The sequence below is a fragment of the Cheilinus undulatus genome, linkage group 1 (genome assembly GCF_018320785.1).
Source record: "Cheilinus undulatus linkage group 1, ASM1832078v1, whole genome shotgun sequence".
Lineage (NCBI taxonomy): Eukaryota > Metazoa > Chordata > Actinopteri > Labriformes > Labridae > Cheilinus > Cheilinus undulatus.
Window position 1 is genome coordinate 4281180 of NC_054865.1, and position 18143 is coordinate 4299322.

The window sequence follows — 18143 nt, forward strand, 5'->3', positions numbered from 1 at the left end:
AAAAAATATGAACGAGCATAATATGTTTAGAAATCAGCATGTGAGGAATATGAAAGCATTTATATACATAATGATATAGTAGGACTCACCAAGGTTCATTCTTTACAGAAGGGATGTCCACAAACGAGTCGTTCATAAAGCCAACTCTTCAGGGATGGTCGTCTAGTCTCTTTCTCCGTGTTTTTGCTGTTAAAAACAACTGAAAGAGGGGATTGTCTTAATGTCACACATTTGGCCAAAGGCATGGCCACTTCTCTTGGACAGCTACTAAATCAGTGTTTTACACCGAGACGCATGTCAAGCGTTGTGAGTAATGTCAGTTAAACCATGCTTGGATACATGAACGGCAACTGCTCACTGGAAGGAAACAAAATCTGTTTTGGACACACAGACAAGTATAGAGTTGTATCCTTTACATTTGATGTTTGGGTTAAAACTAAATCTACAAATATGTGCATGTATCAGTCACTGGTCTAGACGTTACTATGTTTAGCTGATTTAATAAAGCCATAGTTGTACCAAAAAAAAAGGAAAAAGAAAAAGAAAAAGAAAGAAAAAGAGCTGTTAGGAGTGAAAAGAGTGGAACCATATAAACAAACTGAGCCAAATGAACCTGATCACTTTAGAGAGCTGAAATTCCCATCGCTATTTTCTGTGCTGCTGCTATCTTTTCATGGACTCAGAGTTCCTGCAGACCCCCCTGAACAGGACTCAGCCTCCATCCCCCTCTGCTACTCAGCCTCATGAGCTCCAATCTCAGCCAATCCTGTCTGAGTAACAGCGCATTCTGATTCCCACCAAGACTGAGAGAAAAAGAGGGGGCCGTCCGGCTGGAGCTCATCCGTCTGTTAGACCAGCACCATGCCTGATACAGTGAAAGCACCGAAGAAGGGCTCCAAGAAAGCCGTCTCTAAGGCCACCAAGAGCGGCAAGAAGAGGAGGACTAAGAGGAAGGAGAGCTACGCCATCTACGTGTACAAGGTCCTGAAGCAGGTCCACCCTGACACCGGGATCTCCTCTAAGGCCATGGGCATCATGAACTCGTTTGTGAGTGACATCTTTGAGCGCATCGCCGGGGAGGCCTCCCGTCTGGCTCACTACAACAAGCGCTCCACCATCACCTCCAGGGAGATCCAGACCGCCGTCCGCCTGCTGCTGCCCGGAGAGCTGGCCAAGCACGCCGTGTCTGAGGGCACCAAGGCCGTCACCAAGTACACCAGCTCCAAGTAAACCTGCTCTTAGTCTGGAAACCGAACCAAAGGTCCTTTTCAGGACCACCCACCATTTACAAGAGCTCAATCCCTTGAACTGCTTTAGCTGATGAACGATGAAAGGTTCATTTTACCAGTATTGTAGTTTAGTGCTTTTATCATGAGCGCATCCTGTTTCAGATAGAAAGAAGAACACTTCACCAACATCAAGGGGATAGAGTTATTTTATTGCAAGATGCTTCACTTCTAAAAGTGAGTGGGAATAATCTGGGATATTTAGCTTCAAACGCAGCAAACAATCTCTGTCAATGCTGACTTTGACAAAGAAATCCAAACTGCTGAAAATGTCTCCATTCAAAGATTTTTTTCTTCCTTGTCTGCTGTGTTTCTTCATCTACTCATGTACTGATGATTGGTGGCTAGATGTGTGATTGTTGTTTTCAGTGGATCACGTGGGAAGATAAGAGGATATCTGTGTCGATTTAGAGATCTTTACAGATTCTTCTTTGTGTCCGAATGACGTCACTGAGCTCACCGTGCAGGTGTGTTGAGATTGTCAGTCATCAGAGATATCCTCTAATCTTCCCACGTGATCCACTGAAAACAACAATCACACATCTAGCCACCAATCATCAGTACATGAGTAGATGAAGAAACACAGCAGACAAGAAAGAAAATCTTTGAATGGAGTCATTTTCAGCAGTTTAGATTTCATTGGCAGAGATTGTTTGCTGCGTTTGAGGCTAAATATCCCAGATTATTCCCACTCACTTTTAGAAGTGAAGAATCTTGCAATAAAATAACTCTATCCCCTTGATGTTGGTGAAGTGTTCTTCTTTCTATCTGAAACAGGATGCGCTCATGATAAAAGCACTAAACTACAATACTGGTAAAATGAACCTTCATCGTTCATCAGCTAAAGCAGTTCAAGGGATTGAGCTCTTGTAAATGGTGGGTGGTCCTGAAAAGGACCTTTGGTTGGGTTTCCAGACTAAGAGCAGGTTTACTTGGAGCTGGTGTACTTGTTGACGGCCTTGGTGCCCTCAGACACGGCGTGCTTGGCCAGCTCTCTGGGCTGTTCTGCTGCCCAAGAAGACCGAGAAGGCCGCCAAGAAGTAGACCAGACCAGACCAGACCTGATCCCAACAACACAACGGCTCTTTTAAGAGCCACCAACATCACCTCTAAAGAGACAGCTCCTTAATTATTCACTTTATTCACAGTCACACTTCTCTGGACGCATATGCTCTGATTTTACACTCAAACAAACTCATGTCTCATTAAACTTTCAACAACTCTTCACTGCAAACACACCCAGCATCATGTCAAAACAGCCGCAAAATTCTTTCATGTCTGGATGTCAACATGTCCCACAGCTCCTGCATCTCACTTCAACACAACCTTATGGCAACGAGGCTACTGCTCATTCACACCGCTTTCCCTCTAGAATTAGCGTGTAAAAGCGGGTTTTATAAACGCGGGTAAACCCGCCAACACTCGGCAAGTGACTCCTTTCCCATTGCCAGCAGACCTGGGTCTGATAGCCAGCAGACGAGCTGCGTGGCTTTTTTCTGTTTTCCTCTGGTGCGTCAAGCTGATGTCATCACGTTGCTTTTCTAGCCCAGTCTTTCTATAACAAAGACATCCTCTGAGAATCATTAATGTTCTACTGACATATTTGAATTTCTCATGGATTATCCAGTAAAGCTCAGCACTTCCTACTGAGCGCAGCAAAATAAAGTTAAGGAGAACCTTTTCTAAACATTTTTCTATTTCAAATGTTCACATCTACATGCTTCTTGGAAATTATTAGGCAAACATCGATCTTTTTGATGTCTTAACACGAAAACTTCTGATGGAGGAGACGGCAGTTTTCAGACTGAGATTTACGTGTGAAAACTAAAATAAAGACTATAGAGTCATTTCCAAGGAGCAGACATGTGATAAAGGGAAATACAAACAACCTTTTAGAAAAGGCTCAGATTCTCCAGCTGCGTTTTTAATTGCCGCGCTTCATGTGACAAACCATGAGAAATCCAAGGCTGTAGAAGCCTGACTTGTTCACGAAAAAATACTAGCTTTCAGCAGATATCTTCATTATGACAAGAGTGAGCCAGAAAAGCATTTTTGTGTTTATATGTGCCGTTAAACTGCGCTGCCTGCTGTGAAACTTCTGCCTTTAAACTCCTGCCTCCTCAGGCTTAAACACGCAGCAGACAAAATAAAGTTTCTATGCAACAACATAAAGGATCTAAGAGATCACAGCAGTCATATAAAAGTATTACTTAAACTAATATAAACGTAGGCATGTTACGCCAAAGTCATCCCGTGTTCACCCGGGTGTGATGTTCCCACTGGAGCCGATAAAAACCCATGTCCATTGCCGGGTCAGTCGACCCGGGTCTAAATGCTGATTAGAACACATTAGAGGGTTTAAATTGGTTTTTCGGCCAGTGGGAGAGTAGCCTATTAGACAGCTCAGCAATCAAAGAGTGCACACACAACTAATGACGTCATTTAAAATGAACAAAGCAGCAGATATATAATATACTGACATAAGCGAGCACTTCTGAAAATGATATGAAAACTACCACTGATGAAGGCCTCATTATGGAGATCATGCATGTTGGCCACTGGTTTACACTTTTGACTTACTGGGAGACTTCTGCGTGTTCTACTAACAATCACTTACTGCATTTGGTCCAATAGTAAACTTCTAAAGCACATAGATACACAACACTAAGATCTGCTGCTCCTGCTCATGTGTCATTAGCAAACGAGCTGGTGAGAACAGCCGACTCATTTTAGATAGAATGGTGAATTTATCTGGACCGTTTTGTTCTATTTTTGTTTCTGTTTAACATGCTACAATGACAGGATTATCTATCACACAGCTTGGATAAATGCACCACAACTGCTACACACAACCTCATGTAAAAGACTTTAATACTCTGCATTTAAAGTTTGGGTTCATTCTGAGCATACTGAGTCATTTCAGCAAAAAAGAACTGTTCAGATATTAATCACTGGTCTAGACGTTGCTACTTTTAGCTGATTGAATGAAGCCAAATTTGTACCAATGAAAGAGCCGTTCAGGAGTGAAAAGAGTCAACTCCTATAAACAAACTAAGCCAAATGAGCCGGATCACTCCAAAGACCCGAAATTCCCATCGCTATTTTCTGTGCTGCTGCTATCTTTTCATGGACTCAGAGTTCCTGCAGACCCCCCTGAACAGGACTCCATCCCCCTCTGCTACTCAGCCTCATGAGCTCCAATCTCAGCCAATCCTGTCTGAGTAACAGCGCATTCTGATTCCCACCAAGACTGAGAGAAAAAGAGGGGGCCGTCCGGCTGGAGCTCATCCGTCTGTTAGACCAGCACCATGCCTGATACAGTGAAAGCACCGAAGAAGGGCTCCAAGAAAGCCGTCTCTAAGGCCACCAAGAGCGGCAAGAAGAGGAGGACTAAGAGGAAGGAGAGCTACGCCATCTACGTGTACAAGGTCCTGAAGCAGGTCCACCCTGACACCGGGATCTCCTCTAAGGCCATGGGCATCATGAACTCGTTTGTGAGTGACATCTTTGAGCGCATCGCCGGGGAGGCCTCCCGTCTGGCTCACTACAACAAGCGCTCCACCATCACCTCCAGGGAGATCCAGACCGCCGTCCGCCTGCTGCTGCCCGGAGAGCTGGCCAAGCACGCCGTGTCTGAGGGCACCAAGGCCGTCACCAAGTACACCAGCTCCAAGTAAACCTGCTCTTAGTCTGGAAACCGAACCAAAGGTCCTTTTCAGGACCACCCACCACATATATTAAGAGCTCAATTCTTCCTGTAGCTCCTCAATTATATATTTAATTAATGTTGGTGTAGATCATACAGCCTGAGATCAAATCATGGATGACGTCATATCATGACTCCATCACGTTAAAGATCCACGAGAGCGACACGACTAATATTGGGACATTTCTACAATAGCATGTATTTATAGAAACTTAAATCCCCCCAAATTCTCCACATGTGATATTTGGAGGTTTCTGGCTCTGTTGCTGCTGCTGGAGAGGATTTCTCCCGCTGCCCAATGTGAGCTGCGCGCTCTGATTGGAGGACATGCCCGCGAGCAGCAGAACAATAGCAGATGATAGGGGTCGACGATAAGTCTTTGATGATCAATAGGTCATGTAAATGTTGATAAACATGGTGGCTTGGATGTCTGTGGGTCAGCTCCAAGTCTCCATGAAACACATGCAACAGCAAGATCTGAGTAGACTGTGATGTGAGCTCCCGACCTCTGCTGTGTGTTTGATGATCGCTGAGGCTGAGCGGGAAAGGCCTTGAAGATTGTAATAAAAGTATGTGAGAGAGTGTGAAGTCCGTTTGAGTGTCCAGGATTGAAGCTGAGTAATGGAGCCCGTGATAATTGTTGTGAGTTAAAGAAGGTAATGAGTTTGTTGAATGTGTTGTTCACCGTAATGAGGATGTGCATTGTGAATGTTGGAGTGTTTTTAAAGAGGTCCAGCTAGTGTTGTTGTGGAGTGTTGTGTTTGTGTGATTTTGATTGTGATTGTTTTGATCGTTCCCTTACACGCCTGAAGGACATGTAGCATATTGAGTGTGTTTTGTGTGGATTGTGCTCTTTGCTGTTGTGTGGCTCTTAAAAAAGCCTTTGTTTGTTTTGTGTGTGTTTGAGTGCAAACAGCTCACTTCTTCTTGGGTGCTGCCTTCTTGGCTTTGGGCTTGGCAGCTTTCTTTGCTGGTGCTTTCTTGGCTTTGGGGGCCTTCTTGGGTGCTGCCTTCTTGGGGCTCTTGGCTGCTTTCTTGGGCGCTGCTTTAGGTTTCTTAGCGGCCTTCTTGGGAGACTTCTTAGCAGCAGCTGCTGGTTTCTTAGCTGCCGCTTTCTTGGGCTTCTTGGCCGCTGCGGGCTTCTTTGCTGCGGGCTTCTTGGCTTTAGCAGGGCTTTCTTCTTGGCTGCCTTCTTGGGCTCCGCTGCCTTCTTGCTGATCTTGAAGGATCCAGAGGCTCCGGCCCCCTTGACCTGAGTCAGGGCTCCCTTGGCCACCAAGCTCTTGACGGCGGTCTTGACGCGGGCCTTGTTCTTGTCCACATCGTAGCCTCCGGCAGACAGAGCCTACATGAGAGCAGCCCGGGACACCCGCTCCGCTCCTTGGACGCGGCCACAGTTTTCAGGATGAGCTCGCTGACGCTGGGCCCGCTCTTCTTGGCCTTGGAAGTCTTCTTCTTGGCCGCTTTAGCCGGAGCGGCGGCTGGAGCTGCTGGAGCTTCTTCTGCCATGGTTTAGATGAGATGTGTTCACAACACGAGAGATCACACACACTCAGAGAGGAGAGATAGAAAATCCAGAGCGGGAGGCTGCACTTAAAGCCACCATGAGAGCCGTAGAGACTCAATGGCGCTCGCGGCTCCTCTGTCCGGTCTTAAACAGGTCCACTTGTGTTTTCTGCTCCCGCTAAAAGTGCTCAAACTAAAGGTGGGAGACGCTCTGAAGGCTGGCAGTGAAGGGAGCAGATAGCGGACTTGTTTCTCTTCACATTGAACTCAGGTTTAGCTCTCAGCTTCTCTTCCTTTTCTTCACACACACTCCAAAAGTCACACACTCATCCTCACGCTGTCACTGCTGGCAGCTTCTCCTCCTCGTTTGGCTCCTAAAATCATCTCAAATGTGTCAAAGCTGAGTGGAAATGAATGTTGGTGCTGAGTCACACGTTTATTGATGGACACCAAACTAAAGCAGTCATCTGTTTGACTTTGTTTGAGCATGAAATCAACTTTTTCAGAGAGCAGCAAACACACTGATGAGGACGAGGCCAGGCTTCATAGCAGCTGAGCACTGAGCAAAGAATCCTTCAGGTTTTTAGGTTGCTGGCTCTGATAGAAGAGACACCGAGCCCACCGTGTCATTCATGACAACATCAACTACTTCTACTGGATCACAATGTGTTGATTTATCTGGCCTGGGTAATGTCATCACTGCTGTGAAGATGAGCTTCATTGTTTCAGCTCTTCAGTCAAACTAGCAGGAGATATCAAGTGAAGATGTTGTTGTTTGTTGATTTCCATCAGTGTTCCTGTCACTTCTTCTGGCTTTACTGCAGGTTTGTCTGACCTTGAAAGGTTGAAGGTGACAAAAGAGGACGGAGGACAACTTAGTTTTCTCCTTTCTTCTCATTTCTCTTCTTTACATTGATTTGAAATTCTTCATTCAGAATGGAGCAGGTTAAAAACAGGACAAAAAAGAGAGTTGGCATGTTGTTTCACATGATTCATGACAAATAAACAAACAGGAAAAACATTCAACCTACAAAATAAATCTATCATATCAACCTCTTACTACATTCCCATTTTATGCACAAATAGATGGCAATTAGGTTGATCAATTAACACTAAAAAATTAATTGAATTTTATTAAATATTAATGAAAATTCTGTGACTGTATAAAAATGAATCTGTTTTTAAATAAATATATGCTGAGTCATATTTATGGTGTCTATATGCCAAATGAAAACAAACACAGTGTTATATTTTCACACATTTATTCTGATTCATTTGGGGGAGAAATTCATACACAATACAAGAGACTTTCAAAATAAAAGTCTCACCACCTCTTGAATATCACTTATCTGTCTTTTAACCCCCCCCCCCCAAAAAAGGGATAAATAAATAAATGTCTCACTTTTTATCTTCTCTTTTTCTACATTGATTTCTCTGAACATTTTTCAGATTAAATAGCCATTAACCAGTCAGGTCTTTTACTAACGTGTTGTTGAACATACTGAACAAAATTTAATAAAAATAAATATTCATTTATTTTTTAGTTTTGTAAGTTAAGATGTTTAAAGTCTATTAAAGTCTGATTTAAACTCATTGCTAAAGAAAATATCAAGGCTCATTAAATCATCTAAAATGTTGAGATTGTTTGCTTTTTCAGTTTTCAGTTCAAAGTTTAACCCCTTAAAGCCTGTTGAATCATATTTGATACAAACTTTTTTGATACCTCTATCTCATCAACATGATCAGAAATTACTAGTGCTGTCAAACGATTAAAATTTTTCATCAGATTAATCACAGTGTTGCTGTGGATTAATTTAGATTAATCATGATTTAATATCATTCATTTTTAATCTTTATTAATCTCGTTTCATTTTGCATAAGCAAACAGACTCAAGAAAGAACACTGTCCCGTCTTGTTTTATTTGTACTCAGATTTCCCATCCAGAGGAGCGATGTGCTGTTTAGCGTCTTCCTTATTGAGTTGGTTGGTCGCTACCGGATCAACGCTCCATTTACGCATGTGCAGCGGCATGCTCGACGGTAACCCTACTTGAACAAACTGCCCAAAATGCATTGGCAGAGACGTTTCAGGGATTTTGAGTCATTCTGCGCTGTAGATGGGTTAATTGAGTTACAATTTTTAATCAGATTAATCATAATGGTGGATTAATCTGCATTAACTCGTCAATTTTGACAGCCCTAAAAATTACTAAAAAAACCCTCCTGAACACAATCTGAAAACTGATTTTTAAAAAATGCCCTCAAGTGGAAAAAAGGGAGAAATATGGTTGAAAAGTCTGTTTCTATGTTCTTCTGTTTAAAGATCTTCTAAATAATCCTGATTGTTGAACCACAGAGGGGCTGATAAATGACCAACAGGGTTCCTGTGGACTCTTGAGAAGTCTTAAGTTAGACTTTGGACACTGAAGGCCACAAAAGTCTTCAAAAGTCTTCTTTTAGCAGTGAGAGGTCTTACATTTTTGGAGGAACTGTGACAAAGACGTGCCTTTATCTGATCTTCATCTTCTGGCTGAATTGATTTGATTCATTCTTTTTTGTCTTGTTTTGAATCGTCTTGAAGCTGTTAAACAGTATCAACATGATAAAATCACTCTGCTGTATATTGGCTGAATAGAAGTATTAAATGTGCCAAAAGTCATCCAGTGTTGGTGTTAATGACTTCAATATTTCTGTCCTTTACCATCTAACATTTCATAAACAGTGTATTTCACCAGCAGCTCCGCTGTACTCATTTTCAACCATTTCCTTCAATAAGCGGTCTGAACTTTTTTCTACATTGAGGTCTTCTAAAGTTCTTCAACTAAAGTCTTGAATATTTAAATTGTGGATGAACCCTGGATCAACAAATTGAGTGTTTTTACTCGTTTTTCACTGGATCCACTCAATAAAGTCTAAAGGCTCCACATTTGTCTAAAAATGACTAAACATGGTGGCAGCACTGGTCAGCTGAGGATTCCTCCTTTCAGTTTTAGACTGTAAACTTGTGAAGCCTTGGAGACTGAGTTGGTGGATGAATGAGCAACAGATCAACCAAACAACGTGTTTATTACAGCACAGCAACATTAACCACACACACGAGAAAAATAGCTCCATCCTTTTATTCTCTGCTCATGTTTTATCCACAGAAAACCTTCCAACAACTGTCCAAAGAAATAGAATATCAAGTCAACAGTCAGTCAGAATATACAGGAGGTTAGCTCAGAATCAGCTGATCACAGTGAGCCTATCTCTGCCTCTCTCTCTCTGACTGCTGTCAGGATCAGTCTTCAGCACCAAGGACAGCTCCACATCTACACTCATTCAGCCCAAATATTGACATCAGATCTAAAACTGAACAACAATACATCTACCTGTTCTGTGTCTCTTATGACTTAATTATTCCTCACCTCGTTAGGTATTTACACCCCACCTACGTGAGGTGAGCTCACGTGTAGGTCTGTGGTCGTGGAGCGAGTTTATTCGTGCCATATCTTTGCTATGGCTTCTTTTGTGGAGAGAATCAGTCATCGCGTTTAAAACCACTTTCTAAAACACCAACAGTGGTCTGAGAGTTAGGAGAGACTCTTTGAGTAACAGAGTGGTGGCTCTTAAAAGAGCCGTTGTGGTTCAGGATTGTTGATGGGACGGTTTAGGCTCTCTCTCCACGGATCCTGCGGGCCAGCTGGATGTCTTTGGGCATGATGGTGACCCTCTTGGCGTGGATGGCGCACAGGTTGGTGTCCTCAAAGAGGCCGACCAGGTAAGCCTCTGAGGCCTCCTGCAGAGCCATGACGGCCGAGCTCTGGAAGCGCAGGTCGGTCTTGAAGTCCTGAGCGATCTCTCGGACCAGGCGCTGGAAGGGCAGCTTGCGGATGAGCAACTCGGTGGATTTCTGGTAGCGGCGGATCTCTCTGAGGGCCACGGTACCGGGCCTGTAACGGTGGGGCTTCTTGACGCCGCCGGTGGCCGGGGCGCTCTTGCGGGCAGCCTTGGTGGCCAGCTGCTTCCTGGGGGCTTTGCCTCCGGTGGATTTACGAGCGGTCTGCTTGGTTCTAGCCATGTCTCTCTGTGAGCAGGAGGAAGTTTGTGTTGGAGAGCGGAGACGAGCTGCTCTTAAAGGAGGAGAGGCTGTGAAATGTGACGCTGCTTCAGACCTCCGGACTCTGATTGGTGACGGGCTCCTGGAGCTCAGCCCCGCTGGACAGGACAGAAGAGGAGGGGGGCTCAGCCCCCGCCTCAGTGTCCACAGGCTGCTTGGAGGGAAGAACAGCCTTCAAACTGTCCGCCAAAAGTGAGCTGAGGGCCGCCCTCCCTCCGCTGCTCTGCTGGAAGCCTCTTTTGTCATTAGCCCGGCAGGAAAAGGCGCGGGAACTCCGCGGAGATAAAGACAGGCTGAGTCCGCTCTCAGACATCATTTCTCTGAGTCCACACTCTAGAAAGAGAGCCAAGATGAGCGGAAGAGGCAAGACAGGCGGAAAGGCCAGAGCCAAGGCAAAGTCCCGATCCTCCCGTGCCGGGCTCCAGTTCCCGGTCGGTCGTGTCCACAGGCTGCTCCGCAAAGGGAACTATGCCCAGCGTGTGGGAGCCGGAGCCCCCGTCTACCTGGCGGCTGTGCTGGAGTACCTGACCGCTGAGATCCTGGAGCTGGCTGGAAACGCTGCCCGGGACAACAAGAAGACCAGGATCATCCCCCGTCACCTGCAGCTGGCTGTCCGCAACGACGAGGAGCTCAACAAGCTGCTGGGAGGAGTCACCATCGCTCAGGGCGGCGTGCTGCCCAACATCCAGGCTGTTCTGCTGCCCAAGAAGACCGAGAAGGCCGCCAAGAAGTAGACCAGACCAGACCTGGTCCCAACAACACAACGGCTCTTTTAAGAGCCACCAACATCACAAATAAAGAGACACTGTCCTAACTATTCACTTTACACACACACACACACACACACACACACACACACACACACACACCCCTACTCGTATTTGTCACTTTGCGGGGCCCCACGTTTTTTACCCAATTGTGGGGCCCACCCTTTCCTTTGGTCCCAGACCACTGTAAAAAAATCAGGCAAGCTTAAAAAAAAATAACAAAATTTTCAGTCACTTTAGGTTAGCCATATTCTAAACTTTTTTCCTGTGCTAATTTTTTAGACCTCTGTAAAAAATCAGGCAAGCTTAAAAAAAATCAACAAAATTTTCAATCACTTTAGGTTAGCCATATTCTAAACTTTTTTTCTCTGTGCTAGTTTTTTTGGTCACTTATGGGACACGTTTCTAGCATTTGTCACTTGTGGGATCCACTTCCACACACACACAGATATTTCTAGTCCTTCTACCTTTGCAGGGACCAAAAACTAGATGGAGATATCAGTTGTTTCTATAGGTTTTTTATTAACAAAATACTGCAAGGCTGCATCAGAGGTTTACATCCTGCATCTTCTCTCCTCACATTGGGTAGACAGGGCAGTGATGATCAAAAAACAATCACCTGCTGAACATGAATCAACTGCTGATTATTACTGTGAGCTTTGATTACAGGAAAGCAGTCTGACAGCTCCTTGTGTTGATAAGAACAAAATATAATAACATAAAAACATGATAACATTGGCAACTTTGACAGCTTTAGTATTTCAGATGCCCTTACTGGAGGTAAAACAGAGCACAAACATGTTTTCAGATGCTCTACAGTCTCAGATATATTAAGTAGATTCTGGAATAAACATTTTAATGTAAAGTGGTTATATTTATGAATACTGCAGCACATTCACTGAATAATTTCAGAAATAAATAGTCAGACTGAGTGGGAAGTTGATGCACCTGAGCTCAGTGTACGTTATAATGCAAGAATCTATTTTATATATATGAGACTTCAGAGAATATAAAAACATTTTCGTGTTCTGTTCTGCCTCCAGTAGGGCTATCTCAAATATTATAGCACTTCCTCCTACAAGCCTATCTTTTACCCTGTACAGAGAAACACTTTCACTCTAACTTTCTTCGCAGAGAAGCAATTCGATTTTTAACAAAGTACTTCACTGCCCTCCAGTCTCGACTCTTCAGGGCTTGAGGTTCTGCAGAGATGCAGCGCTGACAGTCCTCCTTTCCTGGGACTTGGTTCATCAGAATGAATTTCTTTAAATGGCGTTCTACTGCAGCACATTCCTCTGGTGTCCAGGTTCTTTTAACAACAGTTTGTTTACCTAAATGGGCATGAAAAGGACAAGTTACAGAGTTGTAAGAACTTTAACTTCTAACTAGAACTGAAACACTATCAGATTGATTCCATTGGTCATCCAATGAAGTACTGACTTGGTTGAGACCATACAGGACTGTCCCACAGTCAGGAAAAATACATAGTTTTACCAACCATTAAAGGTGTGTAAAAATGGGACTATCAACATCTAACAGTCAATTCTGGAGTGTGATGCTCATTTCTCTGGTGATAACTGTGGAAACAAGTGAAGTTTAAAAATCAATACATGCTTAACTGTTATTTGGTTCCTTCTATGGTGCCATAGAAACAGGCAAAATGCAAAAATCCAAGATGGCAGCGCCCTTGGAGGGGACCCTCCTATGTATGAATAAAAGGCTTATTCTGAGTTAATTTAAAACATAAATTTAAAAAATGTGTTATCAGATGTCAGCACTAATTTAGATCAATCTACTTATAAATGTTATGTTTCATTTTAACCAAGCTTGTTTTGCTAAATGCTAATAGGCTAAATATTACACACTGCACCTTTAACTAAATACCTCTTGCACACACAACCCCCTAGGTGTCACAGAACTAAAATCTATTAAAGGCCAGGTGACGGAGGGCTTTTAAATAGCTTATCAATGGCTTAATCAAGCCCAGATTTCGAATATTATCCACCCCACTATGTGCTAATAAATGTTCAAAATGCAGAGTATTGTTCATTCATATGCAGACCAAAAGGCTTCAGTTTTGTTGTACTCCTACCATGTTTACAAAATAACAAATTCTTGTTTTTTTTTCAAAACTTCTGACATGTCCCCTTTATCAAACTGATGTCCTTCATTTCCCTGTTACTACAAAAGTCACATAATTAATCCATGAAATAATTCATCAAATAGACACAGCATCTTAAAGGGACCCAAGTTAATCCCATGTCACTGTTCACCTACTGGGTGTGCAGTGTTTCCACTGCCATGCGCAAAACATAATTTGCCCACTTGCCCAGAAAGACTTAACCTGGTCCCCCACACATGAGTTACAGTTGCGTCTACAGAGCAGCAGGTACCTGTGTAGAGTCATTTATAGATCTAATTATGGAGATGTTTGACAGAACTTATAATAAGGCTGTTTTTCTATATGAGGACTTAATATTGATCTAGAAAATCCTTGTGATTTGAGGTCATCAACTGACTTCATAAATTCAATGTTAAGTTTGAGTCTTTTTCCAGTAATTACATAACCAACAAGAATTACATCACAGAGTGCAGCTGTTATAGATAATATTTTTACAAATACAACAGCAGACAAAGTGGAGTGTGGGATACTGATGACAGATATGAGTGACCATCTGCCTCTCTTTGCTGTTTATAAAAACCATGACTGTACTGATATAGAAATCAAAAAGGAGATATTCAAAAAGAAACAGGTCACAAGCAGCACTGATGACATTAAATGAGGACCTAAAAAAACAGAAATTGGACATTTTTGGAAATATCGATAGGTTTATATGAAAAAAACTGTAAAATCCAATGTCTTGCCCAGAAGAATGTGACTGACAAACAAGTGATGGCATAAGGATTGAAAACTCTTTCAAAAAAGAAAAAGTTATTTAGATTCTTTTAAAAATAATAACAAAAGATGCAGAAAATAGGCATAAGAAATATAAAAATAAGTTAGTATGGATAATAATAAAACAATAAAAATACTAGCTACATTGCGAATAATAAACAGTATAATAAAAATGCTATATATACTATAATAATAATAATAAGATCTTGAATTTATATAGCCTTTCAAGAAACCCAAGGGCTTTACAGGAACACATAGACATGGACAAACTATGTGAAGGTAGGATGAGTGTAAGGGTGGTTTAGTGAAGACTGTAGGCTGTGGTGAACAGGTGGTGCTTGAGACGTTTTTTGAAAATGTCCAGAGATGGAGCGCTACGGATGTCTGCAGGAAGAGTGTTCCAGAGGGTGGGGCTGCAGCACTGAAGGCTCTGTCTCCATAGGTTCGGAGTTTGGTTTTGGGCATGGAAAGTAAGCCGGTGTCTGAAGATCGAAGGTTGTGGAATGGTGTGTATGGATGGAGGAGATCAGAAAGGTACTGGGGAGCCAGAGCATGGAGAGATTTGTATGTGAGGAGGAGGACTTTGTAGTTGATACGGGACTTGATAGGGAGCCAGTGGAGGTGGATGAGGGTCGGAGTGATGTGTTGCCAGGGTCTAGTGCTACTAGTCAACTTCTGGTGACCTCACATCCAATGCCTGAGTTACTTACTCCACTCTGCCGGGCCCGAGAAGTTAAATAGCCCTATTATACTTCAACAAATGGAAACCAGACTACAGAGTCAGAGCAAATTAACAGAATACTTAAACACAACAACAATAAAACCCCGAACAAAACGAAACGCGGCGTGTGCATTTAAGAGATCCAAGAGTCAGACCAGAGGCAGCGAACGCCAGCAGCACTGCAACAGCATTCATCCCCACAGGAGACTAACAAGCATGCTAGTGGAGTATTGGAGATGCTAACCGAACTAAGGAGCCTCCAACAAGAGAATAACCACTCTTTCAAAGACACTAAAGCCTCACTCGAAAGACTCGAATCATTGGTGAGTGCGATAAAACAGAGAATTGATATGCTGAATGAAAGAATCACCCCAACGAAGCAAAGGGTGAGTGAGACGGAGGACAGGAGCACACAGCAGGAGAGGACATTGGCACACCTGCTCAGAAAGGAGGCTAGTATAACAGCTAACATCAATCATTTGGACAGTGCTCAGAGATGCAATAATATCAGAATTTTCCAACAGAGAATCTGCGGAAAGAGAAAACATCCACGCATTTCTAGTTGACTTTTTACTTTCCTCATTAAAACTCCCTGACAATCTCGACATCAACATAGTGAGAGCTCACAGATCAGCTGCAACAATGCAGAGGGGGCTGAGTGCCCCTCCACGACTGGTAATCATACGTTTTACTGACTACAGAGTAAAACAAACAATATTACCGCAGGCTTGGGAGCAGTGGACCATCCGGTTCCAGAGTCTGAATGTCTACTTTGATCACAACTACTCAGTGGAAGTTCAAAGAAAGAGAAAAACATTTAGAGAGGTGATCAAAATGTTGAAGAGGAAAGACATCAAGGCACACTGCCTTCACCCAGCCCTGCTTTAACTTTTTTTGGACTCTGGTACAAGGATCTTCGCTCTATCGGGGAGGCCCAGCCAACTCCGACTGAACTGGAGATCAACAAGGAGGTTTCTGACCAGGACTTACTTGAGAGGGATCAGCAGTATTTAGGATGGACAATACAGAAGGTACGAGGAAAATCTTTGGCTCATCAATCAATCCATGCAGGTACCAACAATCATTCAGAAGGGGCACAAGAACCACCTTCATTATGACTACGGTTCCTTAACTCGCTTCAAGGTCCCCAGACACACACATTGGTGAGCACTTGAGATCACATGGTGAGACATTTGTTGTAATAGAGACATTAAAGAATAATGTTAAGTTTCAGGGCAAAATCCAGACTCCCCTCATCTTATTTTAGGTGGAGGGTGGAATGCTATAAACCGGTAAATGAGAATAGACCTGGTGAGAGGACAATACCTCAGGAAGCCACAGCGAGCATGCAGAAGAGCGATGCCCACCCAGCAACATGACAGACTTTTTAAGTGATGGTTTGTTGCATTTTTACTCATTGTGCACCACAGAGAAATTGAATTTTCTGCCCAAAGTACAGCAGGGTTGGGCTGACATAACTAATATTAAGGAGTCTGTATATTTTGTATATTTTCTTAGTCATCCCAATGGTTTTTTGGAGGTCTTTTTATCAAAGAGGGCACTTAGGGTTGTTTTTGTGTGTGTTTTATGTGATGGCAGACATGTTTAAAATATTTCACAATAAAATGTTTTACATTCACATGTATGGAAACCAAACAGAGTATGTTTTCAAGGGTACACAATAGCCACCCCAGTATCGATAGCTTTTTGCGTCAAAACAGGACGCAGAACTAGAAGAAAGCTCTAGCTCTCATGCACCTTTTCTGCCGAATAGGATGGACCTGGTTTTTCAGGGCAGGGCAAAGAAAGGGATCATTGCAATCCATCAGCTATTTGAAGGGTGTAATATTAAATTATTTGAAAGATAAATATGGGCTCAGCCATAAGGACCATTTCAAATATTTACAAGTCAGAAGCTATCTCATGTCACATAAAGATTGGGATGCATTAAGAAAAACACCGGCCCCACTGGAATCAAAATGAATTAGTTCCATCTTAGAGAAGGACAGCGTTAAAATAATATCAAAAGTGTATAAATGTTTGCAATCTTTTATAACAGGGAATACTTCAGAAATTAAGGAGAAATAGGAACCGGAATGAAATGCGATTATTGAGGAAAAGACTTGGAGGAGGTGTGTGAGAGAACCCATAAAATCACCAACAGCCCAGCCTGGAAAAAATTTAGTTGGAAACTGTTAATAAGATTTTTTAGAACAGCCAATATTGTTTCTAAATATGATCAAAGAATAACAAATTTATGTTGGAGGGATCAAATTGGAGACCATACACATATCTTCTGGAAGTTCTTAAGATTGAAATCTTGTTTGCAAAGTATCCACTCAGAGATACTATCCATCTTAGGCATTGATTTAACCCTAGACCCTAGGTACTATATTATAGGCTTGACCCTAGTGGGATTGGTAAATAATCAGAAAAATTATGTATTGCATACACTCTTACTGATTGCATGGAAGATGATCACCTTATCTTGGCGTAACCCACACCCTCCCACAATACAACAATGGCATAAAAAGATAGTGTCCATATAATCAATGGAAAAAAATAACAGCTAAAACACAATTGAATTTGATTTTTTTTTTTTTAAAAGATGGAGACCTATAATTAACTATCTCAAACTATCAACGTGACTCCTCTATGTCTGTACTTACTACTAATTGAATGCAGGGTATTTATCCTGTTGAAGGATGAATGAAATGAGATTAGCCCACTTGCTCAATTACGAGTTGTTTTGCCTCTATTCACTTGTTTATTTTGTTTTATATGTACCTACATGTAGGCACATGTGTCTATGTGTTGGTATGCACACCTGTGTGTATTAGGGATGTAACGATATGAAAATTTCATATCACAGTTATTGTGACCAAAACTATCATGGTTATCATTATCATCGCATTGTTGAACTGTGCTCAAAATGTTCAGAAAGTACTGCTGCATGCCCACTCTGTAAATAAGGGAAAAGCAAATGTAATAGTATGAATTATAATCTGCAGAGCAGTGTCTGTTCAAACTGCACATGCACACCCGCTTCTGAGAGAGCTGCTGCTGCTTCTCCATGAATTAAGCAGTATCACTGTGAGTTTTTTAAAGTGTGGTAATCAAACACAGTTTTGACGATAATTAAAATTTGAAATGGTAACAATA

General features: G+C 42.5%; 4 protein-coding genes and 1 pseudogene across 4 annotated transcripts; 3 read left to right on the forward strand and 2 right to left on the reverse strand.

Moving 5' to 3' along the window:
• Positions 1-859: 859 nt before the first annotated feature.
• Positions 860-1250, forward strand: LOC121518844 (histone H2B type 1-O-like). Its single transcript, XM_041801544.1, has one exon. It carries the CDS (start codon positions 862-864, stop codon positions 1228-1230), a length of 369 nt encoding a protein of 122 aa, XP_041657478.1. The 5' UTR covers positions 860-861; the 3' UTR covers positions 1231-1250.
• Positions 1251-4592: 3342 nt separating this feature from the next.
• Positions 4593-4982, forward strand: LOC121518928 (histone H2B type 1-O-like). The gene has a single exon (XM_041801665.1). The coding sequence runs from the start codon at positions 4595-4597 to the stop codon at positions 4961-4963; it is 369 nt and encodes a 122-aa protein (XP_041657599.1). The 5' UTR covers positions 4593-4594; the 3' UTR covers positions 4964-4982.
• Positions 4983-5909: 927 nt separating this feature from the next.
• On the reverse strand, positions 5910-6501 carry LOC121518433 (annotated as a pseudogene).
• Positions 6502-10134: 3633 nt separating this feature from the next.
• LOC121518585 (histone H3) lies at positions 10135-10702 on the reverse strand. The gene has a single exon (XM_041801020.1). The coding sequence runs from the start codon at positions 10556-10558 to the stop codon at positions 10148-10150; it is 411 nt and encodes a 136-aa protein (XP_041656954.1). The 5' UTR covers positions 10559-10702; the 3' UTR covers positions 10135-10147.
• A 44-nt stretch (positions 10703-10746) lies between these two features.
• Positions 10747-11368, forward strand: LOC121519835 (histone H2A-like). Its single transcript, XM_041802905.1, has one exon. The coding sequence runs from the start codon at positions 10948-10950 to the stop codon at positions 11329-11331; it is 384 nt and encodes a 127-aa protein (XP_041658839.1). The 5' UTR covers positions 10747-10947; the 3' UTR covers positions 11332-11368.
• Positions 11369-18143: the final 6775 nt, after the last annotated feature.